Here is a 23,206-nt window from a genome sequence, read left to right on the forward strand (position 1 = left end):
AGAGCAGAAGAAAACCACAGGTGATGTCCCTGTGCTGGCTGGTGCTCACCCACAGGGCCCTGGAGCAGCAGGAGATGCACAAGTGCAGAGACATGCAAGGGCACCCTGCCAAAACCAGGGGCTGCAAGCTGGCATCAGCCCAAAGCTTCCTCGAGCCAGTGGTGGCAGCAAACCCCAGCCACGGCACAGAACACCTGAGGTACTCATAAATGCAAATACTGAACCACAGTAAAAGGCTCATTAGTGACACAGTACAGTTTCACATTCTCTTTTCCAGCTAAATCATCACAGAACTTTTTGGAGCCTGACAGACTGTCCCAGTTGGAACACATCCAGTACAGTGAAGTCCTAACCACTTTACCAAGCTAAGTGCAATCAAGTATTTAAATTAATCAGAATACTAACATTACATTTAGATAATATGAAATGAGCACCAAAGTGAAATCTCAGCTCTTTCACTCTTCCCTGTTCTCCCACTGCATATACCTAGCTTCTAATTAGCTCATTTAATGTAAAAAGAGCAGAGCTCTGTGCAGCCAGGAAAATAAAAGTCTCAAATTCCATTTCACGTGTCTCCTGGTCCCTTCTCTAAGCCCTTGTTTCACTTGCTGAGTGCTCCTAATGAAGATTAGTTTATTCAATCTGTGCTGCTTTTCCCCAGCAGCCTGAGCTGCCTACAGTCACCTGCAAGGAAGTGCTGGCAGCCCTGCCTTTGAAATCAGCAGCAGGTTACAGGAGAACGTGCCCCAAGCACCACAGATCACTCCTGGCACTTGCAAATCAAAGCTCCCACTTCTGCAGGAGAATCTAATTACTAGCTGGAGCTTTTGGGACACAGCTCAAAGTTAATATTGGGGGAATAGAGGACACGTGATGTTTAACTGTCTATTTTACTTGAAGTGTTTTCTTCTTTATCTAGGTATTAACTGTGGTATCAGGTTTAAGTTACCTAATAACTTTCCTGTTATTGAAAGGAATGAGGGAAAATCATCTGCCACTTATGTGAGGCACTGCTGCCCCATGATTCAGCTGGAGCTGGATTTCAATCCAGCACTACAGCATGGTTCTGAGCAGAACTACCCATATAATTTTTGCTTTCTGATCCTCTGATGTTACCAAGCTCCAGTGCTATCATTATGGAAATAACAAAACATATAGACTGTATTTTTTCTCTTCTCTTAGAACATAAGTTTGAGGAAAAAAAAAGAGATAGCAAATAGTAAAAATCACCAAGCTGACAACGACAGCATTAACCTGGAAGATGAGGAGAGTATTTAGAAGAATGTATAAGAGTTTTATAAGAAATAAGAGAAAGAATTGCAAAAGCTACCAAGAACACTGTTTTAGAAAGAAACCAGTAACAAGCACCATTTAAAATCTAATGAACAAATTTCTTGTGACACACAAAAAGCAGACGTAGGCAATAGTCTTAAATGAAAGGGCTTTGTCTTTTGTGATCTTTAGATACCATGAGTGAAAATTGTATAGCAAAAACCCCACATTATACCAATGATACCTTACTTTTTTTCATGTAATTGAAAGCAGAACTCTACTGTTCTGTTTTTTCTCTCCTACTGCACCTAGAATGAATTGTTCAAAACTACACAGGTTCCATTAGTTGCTGCTAAAATTTCAGAAATATCTGGACAATAAATAGTCAGATAAAAACTCTGTGTCTGTTAAGACACAAAGTCTTTTGCAACAAACCAGTAAGTCAGAGACACATAAGCAAGTATCTCAGTCAAAAAAAAAAGTGAAACAGAACTAATGAAACCCAAACCAAGCAACAAAAAACCTCAAGTCCTTAACACCTTCTTTCTCAGTGGAGGAGGGGAACTCTGTGGTATGACAGGGTATGTCTGCATCATGGCACCTGAGCCTTCCCTCCTCTTCTGCCTCTGCTCAAGCCCCAAGTTCCATAAACACCCAGGCTCCAGCATCTATCCTCACAGGGAAAAGCTGCTTTCTGAGCACAGGATGACACAGCAGAGTGAGATCTATTAGCCTAACTCTGGGAGGGGTTTAAACCCCACAGAAGAGTCCTAGGCTGACTTTGGGAGGGGTTTAAGCCCCACAGAAGAGTCCTAGGCTGACTTTGGGAGGGGTTTAAACCCCACAGAAGAATCCTAGGCTGACTTTGGGAGGGGTTTAAACCCCACAGAAGAATCCTAGGCTGACTTTGGGAGGGGTTTAAACCCCACAGAAGAATCCTAGGCTGACTTTGGGAGGGGTTTAAACCCCACAGAAGAATCCTAGGCTGACTTTGGGAGGGGTTTAAACCCCACAAAAGATTCCTAGGCTGCAGAAAACTCTCCTGGCTGGTGCTTGACCCAGCAGGCAGCAATAAGGACCATGGATTCCAGTGGTGCTCTGCATGGAAAGGCAGTTTCCACTCATGTGCTTCCTTCCTGCTCCCTGCCTGCTCAGTGGCTGCATGTATGCCCTTGCTATGCAGGAATTCAAAGAAACAAAACAACCCACCAAACAAACAAAGGATTCAAGAGGGTCCCATGAAGAAGAAGCAGCGAGTTTTTTCTCCTAATCTTTTCTCAAGGTGTACAATCACTTGCAAGAACAAAACCAGAAGTTAAACCTAATGAAATGACCTTTTACTCTTTGTACAGTGAAGGCACCCTAAGTGCCCTCCACACAGGTTGTTTCATGTTTGCAGGTAACCAAAGCTGGAGCAAGGCTTTGCAAGGTTATGGCAAGTGAAGCAATTTGCAGCACCAGGGCCCTACACAACAGCTTTAGGCTTCTTGGTAAATTCACTTCATCCTCTGATTCTTAAAGGAAAAAACATTAATGCATCATTTGCAATGCTAACCACAAAAAAATGAAATCTTCTGCTTCAACATAAAGTTGGATACATAAGGAAAATAGTTTTTGCCAGAACAAGATTATTCCTGTATTCTCCAGTACTTTTGGTGACTTAAATTCCCAGCCAGTCACCTGGGATCTGGGAGCAAGCTTTCTGTTAAAGCCTGACACAGCTTGTGCACAGCAGAGATGTTCCCCAAGCATGCACAGTGATGGAAGGATCTGGGTAACTCCAAAACAGACCTCCAAACTTAATTGTGATGCAGAATAGCAACAAAAGCATCAGCTTTTCATGATAATTGAATTAAAAATTAAAACTAAGGTAAATCTTATAATTTTAAAAAACAAAACTAAATTAAACTCTTAATTCATAAGATGTGAAAATCACAGTAGTTATTAACCTAACTTAAATTAACTGGCTTATTATTATAGAAAGTCATCAAATGCACTTAGTGTTCTTTAGAGCCCTATAGTCAATTAATATAGCATGAAATTGAATCAACTCAGGCATCTAGAGACACAGAACCTAGATTTAAATGAAAACTTCAGCCTCATCTACCTCAGGGCCTGAAAATTTGGGGCCACCTACCACATCTTCTTCATTGCAACAGGCACAAACCCTCATTTATATCCCATATCGAATTTACCCAGAAACAACTGAAAGAATGTGAGAAAACCATCTCCATGATTAAATTTTACAGCAGAAGCTAAGCCCAGTGGGGTTTTCACCCTTTGAAGCAAGCTCAGTCTGACTGAGAGCCAGATTTTCTGAAGTGATTAGTACCACTGGGGCTGAATTTTCAGCAGTGCTTGAGCTGCACTCAGACCCTCAGAAGGAGGATTTTCAAAGCAGCGCGCGGTGCTCGGCTTCCCACGAGGAACACAGTGGTGCCCAGGGAGCTCCTGCTGCTCAGCCCTCCTGAAACCAGCACCTTCACTTGTGTGCTGCACTGGGAAACACTGTGCTCACACTCCTGTGAACATGCTGTCCTAAAATAAGGCTGCCAAGACACGTTCATGGCTGGCAAAACAAATGGCACTCGGTTTTCCCAAGGAATGCCACCGTGCCCAGCAGGAGATGCAGTCCCCAGGGAGCTCCTGGCTGCTCAGCCCTCCTGAAAACCAGCACCTTTGCTTGCATCCTTCAGTGGGAAACACTGGTGCTCACACTCCTGTGAACATGCTGTCCTAAAATAAGGTTTCCAAGACACATCCATGGCTGGCAAAATGCACAGTGCTCGGTTTCCCCAAGGAAAGCCGCGGTGCCCAGCAGGAGATGCAGTCCCCAGGGAGCTCCTGCTGCTCAGCCCTCCTGAAAACAGCACTCTCACTTGCACCTTTCACTGGCCAACACTGTGCTCACACTCCTGTGAACATGCTTTCCTAAAATAAGGTTGCCAAGACACGTTCATTGTTGGCCAAAACCGGTTGTTCTCTATCACAGCAAAAAATAGGAAGGGGAAATGTTATATTTTCTAATATCCCAGAGTATACTTTGCAGAAAATCTGCAAGCATTTACAACTTTTGTCAAAGAAGAAGAAAGTGCTTGTTCAATGCTGCATGTGAAGGCAGCTTACTGGAAAAGATGAAAACTTATTATTGCCAATTTAGAAAAAAGAAATCTTTGGCTACCAATGAATAACTAATCTAGGCTAACAATGTCTGGAAATAGTTTTTTTGGAACACACAAAACTTTCTGACGGATAAAAATTAGGAAATTAACGTTTATTGTATTATTTCAAATGTAACTGTTTACACTTGAGGAAAATAATGGAATAATATCCACTTGGAAAGTTTTTATTTTTAAAAAATCGTTTGTAATACTCCCAGAAATTCCCTTGGCCAAAAGCAAAGAAGTTGCTTTTTAACCAGCTAGAAAAAAGGACATGATACTACGGGCAGGGGCTCAGTGTACAATAAACACCAAAATGGCTTTATAAAAACCTTTGAGAAGATCTCGCTAGCTGGTAAACATTTAAAATGCACCACAAATCACTCCAGAGTGTACTAGATGTCTTCAAAATGTGCTTTTTCATCAACCAATGAGGCGTGGATAATAAGCCTTCTCCCGTTTATTACAGACACGTCCCACACTTGCAGGAAAGGTGCTCAGTTGCTCTCAGCTCCCTGAGAGGCTCCTGGAGGGTCCTTCCCACACCCAGGTACCTCATCTCAGTCAAAGAACCTCCTGCTTTGGGTCAGAGAGAAGTGAAGGGTCTACCAGAGGTGAAATTAATGCCACACAGAGAGTTTAAAGTTGCTCTTCTGCAAAACCCAGAACTCATAATTTTTCAAACGAAGGTGATGCCATACACCCATCTCTGTGCACTTTTATATGCAAATACAGAATATTAGCTATTCATGAGCTTTCATATGTGCTTCATATTCAAGGAATTTGCTATTTAGAATTAGATTTTGAAAGTAAATTAGCCATGCAAGCATTCTTCATGTAAGAATGCAGTTGCATGCCAACACAAACAAATAATTTCAGTATTTGCAGACATAAAATTCTGCGTAGAGCTCTGGAATTTTTACACACAGTAAACACAAAACTGGAGAGCCTAACTCAGTTGACAATACAGTCCCTATATCCATTTTTATCTGTAACAGGCTGCTCTTTCAAAACTGTGGAGAGATCAGTTTGCTTTCAAAAAATGACCTTTAAATTATATAAAATACCATATATAACAATTATAAATTCAATCATATGAAAACAAAAACTATTGTCAAAAAAAGATTCTATAGCTTGTATGCCACACCACTGAAATCTGCTGAGAGATGGAAGGTGTACAGGGTGCATTGCTTCAGACTTACACAAAATCAGTTCTAGAAATCTCCCTTGACAGTAAGGTACTTGCTCTAACCTCAAAGAATACAGTTTTTAGGCAAACTCAAGAAGGGTACTTTGCACTCTCAGAATTCTACTTACTTGTTCCTAAAATTTAGCTATCTCTTCACCCTACCTAGTCCTGAACACATGCTCCTGTTTTATAAGTCCACCAAATTCAGAGAGGTTATTCACAACACAAGTGAAAACAATCTAAGCAGAGGCATGCAACAGCAGGGTCCTGGATTTTTAAGTTTATGAACTCTCCAAGTAAGCACAGTCCCTGTGCTTTGCTGGATGTCTCAATTTGTGCACAGACAGAAGGCACTTGGGAGGAACAAAGGGACAAGCATCCATCCTTTCTGTATCAGCTAGTGCAGAAAGCTTAAAATCAGAATAGCACTGCTTTTGATCTTTGTTTCCTTTTTATTACATGTAAGTTTATTAGCTGATGCTACTACATCATTATCACAATATTTTATCTCAACTATAATTACACTGTGAATGTAAGAAGTACCCTCAAATATTATATACTGTTTCTCCCCTGCCTGCAAAACTGAACCAGCAATAGCGGCTGTTATGTAGCCTGGTCACCCAACATGAACAAGCACCACAATATGCTTAAACTTTACCTATGAGGTTCCTTGTTTCTTTTGCAGATTTTTGCAAAAGAACGGCCTACATATGAGAGGAGAAAAATGATCCATTTTTGTACTGTATTACTTAAAGTCCTTAAATAGTTAGCCTCAAATAACCACAACCTAAAACAAACACAATCCTTGTGAAATTGTTCCAAAGCTGCTGCAAACTTCCTTTATTCAAACATTAAGTACAATTTGCCTTAGAGATTTTATTCTTTTAGTTATCATTGCAGACCTACTGCTGTTCATTGCTTACAGAATTTTACCTGTTCTGCTTTCAGACCACAGTCATGAATCCCCAAATTAATTCAAGGAAAAAGACAATCCTGTGTTTTCTGCAGAAACTCATAATACAGGAGGTTATGCTTTCACATGTGCAAAGACTGGAAGACTTGATGGACTTTTTTCTTTCTGCTTTTTCTTGCTACATCCTCACTGTGCCCATGCTGACCCTGGACATCAAAGCTCAAGACAGGGCTGTGAGCCAGCTTGTTTCCAGATGGCACAGCCACTGTGATTTACTGCCCAGGTTCAGCAGGGGGCTCCTGCAATGGAGCAGGTGAATCTTGCCAGTACAGGACTCAGGTAGACTCAGATGCTCTGCCACAGCACAGGGTACTTGGGTGCTGCCTGTCACAGCAGTGACTCACAGGGGAACAACACAGTGTATGTAAAAATTGAACAGAAATTGAAACATGCCCAAAGAGCACCATCAGTTGATTTCTTCCCATAAACAACTTAAGTTTCAATGAACTAATAGATTTCCTTAGAGTAGACTGCATAAAATACCACATCTAAAGAAAAAGAGCACATCTGCTCCACCTCTGAGAAGATGCAGTCGGGTAACCACACACAAAGTAGAGCAATGCTGATGGAAGCGAGGGGGTTAATCTGCAGGGGAGTTGAGAATGGGCTAACACTAACCTCTGGGTAGCCTCCAACATCATGCACATCGATTCCAAGTAGATGTCCAAGTCCGTGTGGCATAAATATTGCACCCAGATGAACCTTCACCATGTCATCCACATTGCCTTTCAGAATGCCAATTCTGGTCAGCTCCTCCAGATGGACTCTGTCAGCCAGACGGTGCAGATCAGGCCAGGCGACCCCTTGGAGAGCAGAAACAGGCAGCTCAGTTAACTATTGCTACAAGCCTCTAACAACAGCTTTCAAAAAACAGATGTAACACATGTGCCCTTTGTTTATATAAAAAACAAAGGTGGGAAGAGCAACCGCGTTTTCACAAAAACACTTTAAACAAGACAAAACTATTTTAAGGTGTCTGTGAAGTACAGAAAATTACAAACCAGAGAAAACAGCAGCACCTTCTAATCCAGAGCCACACGAAAAGATGTTAATACAGTGTATCTAACATGTCCACACAGATGGAAATGCATCCACGAGTCTCCTATAAGAATGCCAACTGTAGATTGCAGTTTTTTAAAAGGCAGAGCATAGAACATTACTATCCTTTCATTTTCAAGAATGATCATACCCATTTAGAACATCTGACATGGACACTGCTTTTCTACGTACATTGAAGATTTAAAGCCCACATCTTTCTGGCAAAGACACTCTCCAGAAATTAATGATTCCCTTGTGTTAATGGGCTGTGTAAAACACAACTCCTCTAATACATGTACTGAAACAGCATTACAAAATACTGTTGTTTGACTAGAGACAGAGTGCCAGGATACATTAGGTTGCTATTATTTTGGTATAGTATACAATTTTGTTTGACAAACTGCTGGGGAGAGGAGGGAGGAAGAAAGCAGCTCTTTTGTTAGTAACAAAGTACTGTCCTAATTAGTTCACCATGGCATTGAGTCATCATCAACAGAGCAGCAGTTGCAGAGTCAAGACAACTAGGGCTAAGGTACAGTTGAAGAATATTTTCCTTGTTCAATTTTGGCATGATTAAACAAATAAGAACTGAGCAATTTTTAAGGCCAAACTCCCACCAAGTTCCGTTTGCTTTAATCCAGTTAAGCATGCAGTTCTAGGGTCTTGTGAAGATAAATGTCATCTCTAAATTATATTATCACTTTTTGCTGAAAGTACTGAGGCTTCAAAGACGGAAATAAAATCATCCTATGGGAGTGCTTGGAGAAAGCACTCAGCTGTCTTTTGTGGCTCTGATATAAAGATCAGAATGAAAAGAGCAGCAAGTGGCTGCTCAGTTCTGTGCATCCTCTCACAAACCCAAGCACCTTTATGCTGCCATGACTCTGCAAACAGCTGGGGGTGCCACCAGTGAGCAGGCAGCCCCATCAGAGCACCGGGGACCCAACTGCTGCTCACAGCCTCCTGCCTGCCAGGCAAGGCCACAGGGCAGAGCACAGCCCAGACAAACCTTGGCTGCTACCTCCTCACAAAAGCCAGCAGTGCCCAAGGAGTGATGCTCACGCACAAAGTGTGTGCAGTCTTCCTGCTCAAAATGTGGTATTTTTATGGTTTCCCTACTTTAAAAATGAATTCAGATTTTTCATTCTAGATGAACCAATACAACATAAGCAGCTGTTCTTTGACAACTGTTCAACATATTCCATAAATATTTATCTTTCTGAATATTGACTGAATTGCAATTTTCACTTCTCTAGATTCACCTGTGTTTCACAGCTCTCTCACATTAGGCTCTACTCTATTGAATGGTAAATTGAAATCACTACAATCCCTCACACCAATATTACCCATATCACACTAAAAGTATTACTGAATCACAGTTGTTTTCCTGTTTATTTTATAGCTGTGGGAATACAGAATTTCTGTGTCTAAATCGAGGTTCAGCTTTTGCAGTTTGTAGCTAATTCCAACTGCTCTAAAAGCCTTCAATCTTCTTTCTGAGGACACTAGATATTCTTTCAAGATCTCTCCCATGATTTCTTAGCTGAGTATTACCACAAGTCACCTATTTTCACCACCATAACTGCACAGCCACACGTAACAACATCTGACCCTGGTCAACTGTGTGAAGCCTCACCCTGTCTTGTTAAAAATGAAGGTCAGAACTCCATGGCTGGAAGACAAAACACAGCCATACCCTGGGTGCTCTGGAGCAAGCTGAGCTGTCTGACAGAAGTGGAGCTGAGGTGGCTGCAGCTCAGCTTCCCTCTGGAGCTCTGCTGCCACTGTTGGTCTCAATCCAAACCCACAGACTCCACTCAAAGTGACACACTCACCTTTATCAAACTGAGCAAGAGATACAAAAGGAGATACAAATATCAAACTGATCAGAAATATTACCATCAAAACCACATACTCACTTGTCTGCAGACGTTTAACAGACCAAATTAATGACACTATTGCCCTAACTGAAAAGACTGCCATGCTTGTAAATCCTGAGAATTTCCAGGCACTGAGCAAATCCATTCTTCTTCCCTCGTCCCTACCTTTTTCTCTCATTGACTGAAAGTGCAAATATTTCTTCTTTCCTTCTGCCTTCTTAACTCCCCATCTGTTTTGTTTTTTACTCATCTTATCTGCTCCACTAGAGACTGAGGACAACAAAAAGCTCTACTGTGAAATAAATAATGAGGCTGGATGGAAAATCTGCAGCTTTGGGCTCTCTCTTGGAGCTAGGGTGGTGCTTCAGACAGAGCCCAGCACTCTTTTATCATCCAGCCAGGGCCACGAGCTTTGCTAGAGATAGGAAACATGTCAGCTCCAGCTGTCTCCCCCATGCTGCTACAGCTGCAGACAGCACTGGGGCAGCTCTGGGCAGAGGGGAATTAAATTTCTGCTGGAGGCACCCTGCTAAATAATACAAATAAATAGGTATTCAAATAGTCTTAATTAAAAAGAAAGGGTTTATAGATAGATTGCACTTTCTATTCTATTGTCTGGCTTCATGCTTTATTCTATTATGACTATGGGGTGGTGGCCACCCCCTCCAAGACACTTAACCTACAAGCCCTGGATAGAACTCTTATATGCAGACTATTACTTGAGTGCTAAGACAAAACAGCAAGATATTTTGAGCTGATTAGAGACAGTGAAATGAGTGATTTTTTGGTCTTCACTTAAAAAATGGTGATATCCTTGTCTTGTTTGATATGAGAGGATTCCCATCATGCCAGGAATAAACTTTAATAATAAGGTTCAAACAGATTTCTACCCATTTCTTAAACAGGTAATTTGACAAAGAAAGAGGATCTAAATGCAAATCCTCAAACATTTCCTACTGCCTTTGTAATATTAAAAACATTAATTTTGTGAAGAGAAAGAACTATTTAACAGTCCTAAGGCAACTACTTAAAAGTATAGAAAAAATCCACTGAAAAAATGAACAACCATAGCTCGAGGAAGATGTTTCTCCATTTTATATATACTTTTATATATATATATATATACTTTTATATATAAAAGTATATTCATATGTTGTATACATTTATTATACAGTAAACAGAAATACATGATGCTTTAAAGTTATTTTAAAACTAAAATTGTATTAGTTTTATCTGGCAATTGAAATCTTTATAATTCAATGGCCTGTGCAAGCCCAGCTGTCTCTGGGACTGACTGGCATGCCTGCACTCAGGTGTCATTCAGATTCCTAGTAAGTATACTCAGAGAGTAGGAGTCCTTAAAGTCTGCTAATCTAATTTTCATTTGTAGATACTGAACTTCAATAATTGCAAAAAGCAGAGAAAGGAGGAAAAATTAAATATCAGAGTTGATAGCTTCATCAACCTGACAACTTGATAAGAAGCCATGAGCAGAACTTTTTGGTGTTCTGATATGATGAGCAACTCAACAATCTGGAAATGCCCCAAGGACCTCTGGTGAGAATATGAGAGTCCCTGTGTCCAAGCCCAGAGGTGCCTCATTCTGCTTTGTGCACACATCTGTGTGGATGGCTTTAGCATGTAAAGAAAACAGTAACACAGGAGAGTCTGCAGGCAGCCAGGGAACAACCTGCCCTGCAGATTGCAGACCTGCAGGTGTGAAGAACACTGGCTGGACAGTGCTGAATGAACATTTGTACAAAGAATCCCTGGCTTGTGGAGGTGCCTCAACTTTTGGATTATTGGGGGTCCAGCAGAGACCTGTGCCCTGCTGCAAGCAGATAAAAGTCAAACACAATATTAGCATTCTTGTAGGGAGAAAAAGCAGCTAAAAACCAACCAAACCCCACAGCAACAACTTCCACACAAGTGCCTCTGCCACTGGGTGTGTGAGTTCCCTCAGTTTGACTGCTCTGCAACGTGGGCCAGCACTGAGCTCCCACCACCAGTCACTCAGCAGGATGTTTAACTCATGTATTATTCAGGACAACGATTTTCAAGCTTTGGTGAAGTTTATCATAGTTGCAGACTTGCTTTTTGTGTAAGAACTTTTATGATAGTTGCAGACGTGCTTTTTGTGTAGAAAGGTTGGTTCTGTTACTATCTTTAAGCCAATTTATAAACCAATTATAGTCCAGTGACAGATGAGGTTTAAAAAGTCAGACTGGAGGGTCCTTGGACTTTGACAGCTTGTACCAAAATGAGTCTGCACTCAGGAAAATCTGCTGATGAGGTGTCTGCTCCCTTCCTAATTCTCTGCCAGATGAGCCACTGGGTAAAACAGGTCAGTGAACCAGGGCCTGGCTCCCCAGGGAAGCTCAGCTCCCCGGGCTCATTAGGCTGGGATTTGTTACCTGCCATGAGCACATGCTCAGGAGGGAGGTCAGGTCAAACCCACCTCTTACAGCAACCAGAGCACCTGAGATTCCTGCAGACACAGAGTGAATGAACTGCACAGCAGCAACCAGACACTGGGGATGTCCAGTAATTAAATAAAACAGATTATGCATTAATTAACAAAAAACTATGGAGGTTATTCATTTTCAGACACAATGCAAACAGTACAGTAGACGTTTGCAGATGTGTGAGGTGGCACTTAAAAATGGCAAAATTAGTGCATTAAGTTTGCCTAAAGTCTTTTTTTAAAGGTATCCCCATAAAGCTTTCTGATACTCTTAGATATTACTGTGAAAGAAAGGCAAAAGATAAAATTAATATTACTTTACTTCCTTGAAAATATTCCCTCTCTAATATCTGTTTACCAAACCCTACAAAATTTCAAATAAAACCCCAGGTTCAAGGACTCTGGAGCATCACATAAGGATCTCTGCAATAATGTGTGACCTCTTTGCTCACACCAATGGAGGGGATTTTTGTGCTCTCTTTGCCACCCCCAAAAGAAAGACAAGCTTCTAGTGAAACCAGAAATCAAAAGCATTCCTATCTTTTGATGAATACACCATAAAATTTTAAACAGTAGAATTAAAAAGATGAGTTGCTATAACACATCACACTATAAACTGTTCCTCAGCTGCTGTTAACTTACTGGTATTTTTATCCCAGTGATTATTATCTGAAGTTTTATTAGAAGCCATTTGAGAACATAAAGTAGAACCAGCATACAAAAATAATTTAGAATTACTGTGTGGTATTAAGCCACTTTGGTCAGAAAGTACTCTGAAAAGGCCTAACAGGATTTTTTTGGCCACTACTTAGGGTACTTTGTGGTTGTAATGTGACAATGATTAAACCACAAATGATTTAACAGGTTTTTTTTTGTTGTTGTTGTTGGGTGGGGGTTTTTTGCCAACACAGATGTCACAATCTTACTAAAAAAAAACTAGTATGGCAAGGTTCTAGTAACTTCTCCCCAAACTGTGCTAAGGTTAAGTTACATTTAATTTCCAAGTGTCCACAGACAAGGGCAAAAGGCCCAATGTCCCCTGGCAGTGCCACTGAAATGCAGACAGAACACACAATCCCAGTCCAGCCAGCAACCCATTGGAACAGATTAAAATCTGCCAACTGGCAGAGACCATATCAGACATAAAACAATAGGTCTTTAGAATTCAATCAGACCCAGTTTAAAAAACAAACCAAAACGTAATTTAAATACTAAAAACCAATTATCTTTTCCCTCTTCACTTGGGTGCTAGAGAACCAATTGTCATATTTGTGATTTTCATGCTTTCTTTTTGGCCCACTACATGAAACACTCAGCAGTTGCTCTGGTTTTGAACTTGTCTTGCAGCACCAGGTGAGGCCACTCTGCCAAGGGGCAAACCCCAAAAGCTGGGCTCTGACACTGCCAATGTTGGGCACCAGTGAAGCTGCTGAAAGCTTCACAGACTGTGCACAACCCCATGGCTCATGGTGAGCATTGGTGGCTCATGGATGCCAAATCCAGGGATGCCACTTTGGACTGCACTTTTCAGCTGTGGCATGGCTGCATTGGGCTGCCATATGAGGAGAGGAGCCTGTTAACTTTCCCAGCCAAAAGGGAACCAGACAGAATTTGCTGCTGTGTCACACCTGCAAATACCCAGTTCTGACTGCAGGGATTACCAGCCCTGCCCCTGCCCTGTGCCCGGAGCCCCAGTGCCACAGCTCCACACCAGGGTGGCATTTCTGGGCAACAGTCACCCCTTTATTCCCCAGAAAGATGCATCTACCTACAGGGATGGGAAGGAAATAGAGATTGATCCTCTTCACCTCTGAAATTTGGACTTTTTCAAAAGGCTGAAGAGCACTGTGCTATTCAGCTGTACTGTGACACTCCTTTTGCATCAGTGTGATGGAGGTTTTCAGCAGTAAGTCCATCCTCCCAATTATAAACCCTGCACTAGGTGAGCTGTCACTCATCAGAAGCAATATGAGGATAACATTCTGCCATGCAGAAATATTAAGAAAAGCAATATGAAGAAGAAAATAAGAAAAACATAAATAAGAAAAACAATTTATAAGCCATGGCAATAAAACCATATGTGAACTAAAACAGGAAATGTGTTTAAAGATGACTGGTTTGTCTTTGTGCTCAGTGCCTAGCCTTTGGTAGCAGTGTTTATACTAATCTAATACAGATTTTGAAGACAAAGAAAGATAGGCTGATAATGCAGACAAAAGGATAAGATGCAGGTGTGGAGCAAGAAGAGGGATTTTTTCCCATGTCTGGATGCAGCACTGGGGTTGAGCAGGGCTGGCAGACACTATTCTACAGCATGTTCCTTCCAAAGGAGGTGTATGTCGAAGAGGAAAAAAGGAAAAGGATTGACAGAATGAAGGAAATGTTGGAGGGAGTGATTGCAGTGTGGAAACTTATCAATCTCTGAAGCTCAGAAAAGACCCTGTTTAGATAAGACTCAGGGCAAACAGCATAATTTATGTCTGGCAGGTTTGCACTCTGACAGCTACAGCTGATACAGTGTCAAGATTGAAGGACTTGTGAACTTTGCACTTCAACCAACTCAAATTACAACAAATATCAAGCACAATTACTGAACACCAAGCTGTGAGAAAATCAGTGCAGGTACTACAAATCAGACAAGGTACAGGCAGCTCATTCCCCAAAAGCCACAATTAAAATCAGAATTGTACAATGTTACAATATACAACATGTTACAATTAGGAAAAAAGGATTTTTTAAAAAAAAGGTCTTAAACCAAACCCCATTCAGTACAGAAAGGCAAAAAACCTGCAGCTAATTTAGGCTGTGTCTGTAAAGATGTCTAAATGCATTTGCTTGTGCAAGCCACACCTTTGAAGAATCCCTGAAAGCAGTGACAAAATGCACACATTAAGCTGAGCTGGAAAGCTGAGCCATGGCAGCTCCTGCAGACTCTGCTCAGGTACCTTGAGGTGAGAGGGGTTTCAGGGCAGAAAGGCCCAACATTTTCAAGTGCCTGTTTTTGTACCCTTGGGGGAACTCAGCATTATTTCAGGGCCCTGAATGCTGCAGTGGTCAGTGTCCCCCAGGCAGGATGAGCAGCGTTAGGTTACAATGAGAACTCCAGTAATCAAACACACCATTTTTAATTACTGTCTTGAAAGAATAAAGATTTTCAATTTGACTGACAGTGTTGTCTACGCATCCTTTAGTGCCTTCTGCTTTTATTTCCTAAATAGCAGCAATGCCTCAACCATTTACACTGACAAAACCAGAACTGACACACCACAGAAAGCTCTGCTACCTCTGCTGGGTCCATCTCAGAGAGGCAGTATTCAACTTTTGTTATCAATTGATGAACATTAATGCCAGCAAAAAAGTACAGTCCACTCCATTCAATAGAGAGGAGAGAGCAGATTACAAACAGCTTTTAAAAACATACATTGACAAGATTTACTTTCCAATCTGTCTTTCAACACAGTAACACATTCTGAACTGCAAGGAGGGAAAAATAATACTGCGGTGCCATTCAGCAAGATTTGTGAATATCAAATATTGGTTGCAACATGCCCTAAAAGCATTTGCTCTTCAGAGGAACTGGAATAAAATCTTCAACTTCTGTCATTAATTTTTTATTTCTGAGAAGAATTGTTTTGCTGCAGATATTACAGCAGATTAATAATGATCAGCAGTGCTTTGACTAAAATATGACAATCTGAATGGGAATAATTCATATGGACATCTTGAAATTATACAAACTGTAAAACAGATTGTGCTCTCATACCCTTTCCTGTTGTGCTATTGTCAAAAATTCCAGTTTACAGTCCAGTTTCTTTTTAAAATATCACCAAAATCAGCTACTGTTTTTATACAGCACAACAGAGAAGCATGACCACATGGTGTTCCACTAAGCACAACACTGGACTACACATAATAAAAAATACTTCCATGCAAAAAATACCCACTGCATGTGAATAAGAACCTTCTGCCTGGGAGGATAAATATTAGTAACAGCTACAGTTATTTTCTTTAGGTATAATAGATTTCAATCCTACTTGGATACAGTGACAATTACTCTTAAGCAGTATTAGAAACTAAAAATCAATCTGAATTGTAAAGAAGCTATAGAACTGTTGAGGACAAAGAAAAGCAGCAACCTGTGAAGCTGCAAATTTTGAATTTGCATATGTTGCCAAGTACAGCTCTGCTCAACTTAATAACAGAAACACCTGCTGGTAATATGATCTGCTATGCCAAATATATACCCTAGCTATTAGTTTTCATTAAACTGTTTTTATTAAACAGTTCTTTAATTGAGTTATTTTAATCTTTGCTCTTGGTACTATTCTACCTGAGCTGGATTCTCCACTCCTCTTTCTTTGTTAGAGGCATTTTACTAGAAAATAGAACAGGGAATCATACTGCTGTTTTGAATTCAAATCACAGCATTTTTTGTTGTTTAAATAGGTTATTTATGAAACTGGTAGTGGTTCACTAAACTTACTTCTTGACAGCCTCACAGAAAGAACTGTGCCTCAGCATTTAGGTACCAAAGGAGGACACACCATCCAAAGTCTACATCCTGCTGTGCTAAAGAACAGACCCCTCACCGTGTAAAGTCCCTGGGCTTACCCCTCTACCCCCATCAGCTTTACCACTTCAATCCTTTAGCATCAGGCAAACAGGGAGGAGGAAAATCACTAGAAAATAAAGTGGCCTCTTTGTTTTGTCCTTCTAATTCACAACATTCCTTGGAAGGCTGCACATGGGAAAACTAGCTAAGACAACCCCTCCATTGCAAAGCAGTTAGGAAGTTACAACAATAAAAAATCCTGAGGAAATCAGGAGAAATGCACAAGAAGTGGTCAGAGTTTCACAGAGCAGCTCAACTCATGCAGTTACAGCTGCCCACAGGACAAAGACCACATGGACTTAACTTGGTTCTGCATCCTGCACCTACAAACACACATCCTCTTGCAGCAAGGGGACACCAGGAGTGGCTGACACTCAAACTGCAGGTGGGACACAGCAGTCACCCACAGGAACACACTGAGCCTGCCTTCCACCTGCCTCTGGAGGTGGCTCGTGGTAGACCTCTGATGTTCCATCCTAGAAAACTCCCAAGGACTCTTTCTCCTGGTCTTCAAAGGAGGTCCTCAGTCTCAGACCTACAGAAGGGCTCCTCTGAATCAGTCTGGTTCTCAAAGTGTTCATTTTGAAATTGTCTGAACACGACAAAGAAATGACAGAGTGGGAGGGTAGCTCCTAACATTAGAGAAACACCTTCAAACATCCCTTCTCAACTGCAAAATGCAAGATTTGACCCAGTGAGGCACCTGGAGCAAAGACAGAGGAGGGACCAGCAGCTACAGAGAACTTTCTGAACTCTGAGCCAGACACTGGCCTGTGCTCACTGGCTGCTCCAGCCTGCTCCCCTTGGTCTCTCCATCTCAAAACACCTTTTGGTCCTTTAGAGTCTTTTGGGAACTACTTACTTTGCATTTATTTAGCATCTACAGCAAAAGGGTACCCATTTTTTGTAGGCTCTGAGGATCAGCTGGTATCTACATGATTAATAAAAGGATCTTTTATTTGATTGGCATGTAGGTCTATTTCTTTGCCTGAAATGTTTTTGACTGTACTTGACTGCACGTTCTTGGTCAAAGATGGCAATCCTGGCACCAATGAAATCTGCAAAGTCTGATCTCTGATCCTGGAAAACAGGATTTAAGAACTTTAAGAACCCAAGTCCTTAAGTGAAAGTGGATTTCTGGGATAGCCATGCACAAGGAACCTTCCAGCCCTAACATGGAGAAACCTCCATCTTGTATTATCAGAGATATTAGTCCTGCAGCAGAGATTGTCTTCAAGACCTTCCTCAAATGCATTTATTGGAAAAGCAAAGCCTGAAAGCCAGAGGCAATACTCACTGCCTTGGATAGTAAAATGCAGAAATTGGGGATATGCATGTAAGATGAGCTCCAAGTTGAAAAATGCAGAGATAGAAATTCTATAGGGAAACCCTGTGGTAATGTCAGTATCCCAAGGAGGAATTCACGCTGCACATAAACTGATGTGATGAACAACAACTTCTGTGCATATTTGGAACTAATTTTTATTTTTCATTTTATTGAAACAAACAAACATCAATCAGCAAATATTCCCAGCTGCATAGCTAATGTCTGAATGCAATTTTGATTCAATGGGGACTCTGTATACACAAGCTTTTCAAATCATAAAAATGTAGAGATAGGGACTTGAGTGGCTGCCAACCTCGCCTTACTCAACTGTTCCTTGGGAGCAGTTTGCTAGACAAGGAGATCTTTTTTGAAACTGGAATTTAGGACAATGGACCTTACAGAGCGAGGTATTCTAATTCCTTCTTCCTTGCACCTCAAATGATAACGTATTTAACTTTAAAGGTTAAAAAAAAATATTTTTTTTCATAGATTTTGCAGTAGTACCAGGCATGCTAAGCACAAACAGCTCCCTTCCTTCCCCTTCTCCTGTGATTTTCCATTAGTGTACAGAAAAGACAGAGAGTAATGCTTGGAGGTCCCAGGATGCAATTGCAAAAGGATGAAGATGGAAAGTATGTGATTGCTCCAATATTTAGCTCATTAATCTTAAAGACTCTGTTTATGCTCTAGTGCATTAATGCAAAATAGTTCTAATTGCAAAGCTGAGAGATAGGCATAATTCCTTTTTAGTTCTTCTCAACACAGTAGCAACTTATTATATTTCAGAAACTTCAATGTTTCTATAAACAGAAACTGTACACAGAAACTTTCTATATGTAGCAACCATACTGTCCTCATCAACTAGGAATTAATTTATAGAACTGAAATTATGAATATTCTCTAAATGCTTAAGATAATAACCCAACCAACAAATAGCAGAAATCACGTGAGAGGCTGCCCATGGTATAAACACACAGTCATTTGCTGAAGAGTAAAAGAGAAGCCACTGCACAGAAACTTCCCCAAGCCCACTGGCCTCTGTCACTGGCAGTAACACAGTGGTGCAGGAACAGGGTGGTGCCCAGGCTGGGCTGGGATGGGCACACCTCACAGGGATCCAGCACTGCCCTGCCTGTGGGCTGGCAGCACCGCCTGCCCTGGGCACAGCCACAGCTGAGAACACAGGCACTGCTCCTCAGCAGCTCCCTGGCCTCTAGCACTGGCATTCCCACGGGCATGTTTCATGATTCCAACACTGCATGCAGTGACTCAGGTTAGGAGGCATTCCAGGAGGGTACCAAGCCCTGGCTCAGCGTGGGGTTAACTTGAAAGTTAGATCATGTTCCTTCAACAAATTGTTTTCTTGAGGTTTCAGCAAAACAAATTATTTCACACTTTTTTTTCCCCCCAAATAGATTGATATTAATTCCAAAGAACAAACAATTGTGGTCTCCCAGGTGTAACTAGTGATAAATGATGGATGACAAAGCTAACACATTCACATTGGATCTAACTTATGCAACTAGAATAAAGAATGGAGTGAGACAGATTTGGGAGCCATGCACATGCCCCTTTCTAATCCTTCAGGTCTCTCCACTATTAACAGACATGTCCAACTTGCTCCCAAAAGAATCTAATCGATTCCTGCAGTTCAGGCTTCCAGCTGCTGCCATGAGAGGTGTCCACAGCAGGTGCTCCAGCCGTCAGAGCTGAGACCTCACACCCTGCCCTTCACCACTGCCCTCAGAAGCTCATGCCTACTGAGGGTGTGCTACACAATACTATTTTTCCACCAGAGTTTGCTTTTTTAAGCCTGGGCAATTATGGGGGTGGGGGAGAGCTACACTAAAAGCAGTAATTTTATGGTTATAGCATCAAGGACTCCAGAGTTGAGCAATATCCAGTGACAGTGTCTGTGTGAGCTTTGCTTGGCCCCTTGGTGCTGACGTGTTATGGGTCAGTCCTTCAGTTACATGGACATCTACTCCTTTACACAGGATTTCAATAACACCTAGGCCTTTCTGATGATGCTGCCTATTCCAGTCCTGCAGCAAAATCTTTAAAAATGTAAAAAAAAAAAAATTAGTGACACTTGCCAGAGGAAGAGACCTGGGGCTATGTTTTGCAATGAAGGCAGCTGGCTAAAGGACAGAAGAGCTCATGCAAGAATAACTGCAACATCCATTCATGTGTTACTAGAGGCATGGAGGAGAGCCTCAGAAGTACCAGTGGAAAAGCTTCCACCAGACCAAGCAGAGCTTCCCACCAACCACAAGATGCCAATCCACAGGAAGCTCCAAGCTAATTTACTTTTAGGGCTACCCAGTTTCCAGAAGACCCCAACCACCAAGGCAAGCACAGCTCCTGATAAACCACTGAAGATTTCTGTTCATTATATAACTTCTCTTCCATCTGTTATAAAAGCTGAAAACAAGCAAGATAAAACCCAAGAGACTTCACAAGCAGGCAAGCATGGCAAACATACCTAAAAGTTGCCTCTGGTAATTAGCAACCTTTCTTGCACCAGACTCAGGTTCCCAGCAGGATGCTAAGCAACTTGCTTCAAACACAGGGGTTTTTAAAAATATATTTTACATTTTTTCCTTAATAATTTTCTTTCATTTTACCAGAGTTTGGTTTGACAATCGGGAGTGCAATTTGCAGAAAGGCTGGGCACTCAGCAGCTGTAACAGAGGTCAAAACAGCTGGGGTTTGAGCAAGAGCAATGTTCAACGCTCTTAAAAATGATCTTGAGTCTGAAGAATTTCCATCTTGGAATCCCAAATGAGTCAATAGCTTTTACATTAACTTCTTTAGCCTGCTGGCTCCTGCCTGCAGAAGGGGGACTGCTGCACACTTGCACATCATTAAGATGCAGTGCAAGCAAACTTCCTTGCCTGCCCAGCACCTGTGTACTGTTATAAGGAGCACTCTGAGAAAAACTGGTGAGGATGTTGATAATTTTGGATTCAGAGCAGGTTTTGAACAGTAGGCAATAAACAGCTCCAGGCCATGCACAGAACAAAAGGTTAAACTAAATTACTGAATAGCTGCTCATTAGCTCAGCTCTTACTGTTATATGCATTGTGTGAAGACAGCAGAGTGAGAAACAATGAATGTATCTACAGGAACATTTAATTCCAGCCATCCTTGGAGGTGAAATCTCTTGGTTGTCCCCACTTACTGTGTTTTTGTGTACACAGTGGAATTTTGAAGTGCGTGAATTTAATTCATTTCAGATGAAAGTGAACTGGGAGATGTGCTCCAGGACTGCATTTAATGTGCCTCAACCTCTGGCAAATTCAATGAGATTAAAAAAGAATGCAGAAATGAGACAAATTAGGACAATAACTTCTGGAATACTCTCAGACACGATGCTTTACAATTTCACTTTTTTTAAACTATTCTTTCTATGTAGCGTATATCTGTAAAGCAAATTGTTTCTCAAATCACTGTTCTGAGACAGAAATAGACAATGCCTCAGCCAGTGAAGGAAATGAAAGTGTCAATATTCTGCACATCTGCCCCTGTATTTTAGTTCTGTGGAAGAGGAAATTTAATGCAGATGGACTTGACACAATTAAGAATATCCCCTAAAGTAGAAATGCAACATTCCTCTCTCACATCTTGGATCATAGGCCTGACTTTGTAGGAAAGACAATTAACCCACTGCCACACAAGTGCCCTTTTCTGACTTTCTCTTCAGTGACAAGCATCACTGTCTTCGTCAGTGCTCCATGCTCAGTGGTTTCAAAACTGCTGATTATGCAAAACTGAGTAAGTCTTCCTCCCCTTTTATTTTAAACAGATTTTGTTTGTGGCAGAAGTTGTGACAACTGCACTGAACTTGGGCTGTAATACCACAGAGAGTGTTTCCTGACTTTCAGAATATATTATTTGCCTTGCAGAAGGAATTCTGTTCTTGGAGCTGTAAGGTAAAGAGACCCATATATATGATTAGAACTGTTTGTACATTTGGACCATGCACAGAATGTAGCAGATGAATACTTCCCTATAATGAAATACATTTTGGAGTATTTTAAAAATTATAACAACTGTTTGTATATAGAAATATACACAGAATGTATTAGGAGGTCTATTATCCCTCAGAAAGTATGTGCACTCAAAAGTTAATTAGGTTCACATGAGAACCAAACTGTAAAAAGAAATGAAAGTCTCTGAATTAAACACACTTATACAGAATGTTTAAGTTTGCTAGCAAGCTGTGTCCTTCCCTAAACACAGTTATGTAACCCAGTATTTGGTCAGTGACTGTCCCTAAAGTACTCCCTCCCCATCTTGCAGTCAGAAAGACCCCAGGAATCATTAACACACTAGATGTGCCCTGTGACCCCCTGCCACGAGGCACAATTAGGGAGATAAACAGCATTTCCTCCAGCTGCTGACTGTGCTGTGCCCACTCTCACCCAGCCTGCTCCAGGAATGGCTCCTGCCACCTGACCAGCACTTGGCTGCCTTTGACCTTGGGAACCCTGGGAAATGAAAACTAGCAAAAACAACAGCAAAATTAACATAGACTCCATAATCCAGAAAATCCCACTAAAACATGATGGCTCTGGATTTTAAATTTACTGCCTCTAACCCTGCAAGCTCTCTTGCCTCTTCTTTTGGAGACACAAAATTAGAGGGAGAAGAGACTCTTGTGAATTCCCATCATCATTTCTTGCCCCCCTCTGACAGTACCTGGCTGCCCCAGGGGCAGATCCTAGTGCTTTAGCCAAGGATCTCCCAAATGAGGTTTGTTTAAGGAGGCTGCAGCCTCTCTCCTTATCTGACTAAACTGTGAGGAGAACTTGCTAACACTCTATATGAAGTTCAGAGTTATATACTAATGCAGAATCTGGAAAATATGAAAGCTAAAACTTAAGGCATCACTCCCTTCCAAACTGCTCAAACCACCAGAGCTGCTGCCAGCTGGTACAACAGGAAAATTGCTTCTGTTCCACCAGGCAGTCCAGAAAGCTCAGGCACTTAAGACTAATACAGCACATTTAAAGGATAAGTGTGCTTTGTGCACTGAGTACATTCTTCTTAAAGATGTTCCATTAGTAATACTGAGAAATGCTCAAGTACCTTCACCAGTGACAAAATTACAGCAGCAGCTAGCTCTAAAACATTTATTTGCTGGCCTGAAAGCAGAATGGGAGAAAAATAAGGTTTTCATTAAGCCAGACAGTTGTTTCAAATGAAAATGTGTATTTGTTGAATCAGTCTGCCTGCAATATAAAGGCATACAGTGAATAGCCAGTGCTTTTTAAGCTTTTTTAGG

At 41.3% G+C, this 23,206-nt stretch overlaps 1 protein-coding gene across 3 annotated transcripts in view; it reads right to left on the reverse strand.

Moving 5' to 3' along the window:
• Positions 1 to 23,206, reverse strand: part of PEPD (peptidase D) — a 142,993-nt gene that overhangs the window by 13,086 nt on the left and 106,701 nt on the right. For all 3 annotated transcript variants that reach the window (XM_064386917.1, XM_064386916.1, XM_064386915.1), the window contains one exon: positions 7,214 to 7,398. In XM_064386917.1, the coding sequence (XP_064242987.1) occupies positions 7,214 to 7,398 (185 nt within the window). The remainder of the gene's footprint in view (positions 1 to 7,213; positions 7,399 to 23,206) is intronic.

Source organism: Passer domesticus, chromosome 12 (genome assembly GCF_036417665.1).
Source record: "Passer domesticus isolate bPasDom1 chromosome 12, bPasDom1.hap1, whole genome shotgun sequence".
Taxonomy (NCBI): domain Eukaryota; kingdom Metazoa; phylum Chordata; class Aves; order Passeriformes; family Passeridae; genus Passer; species Passer domesticus.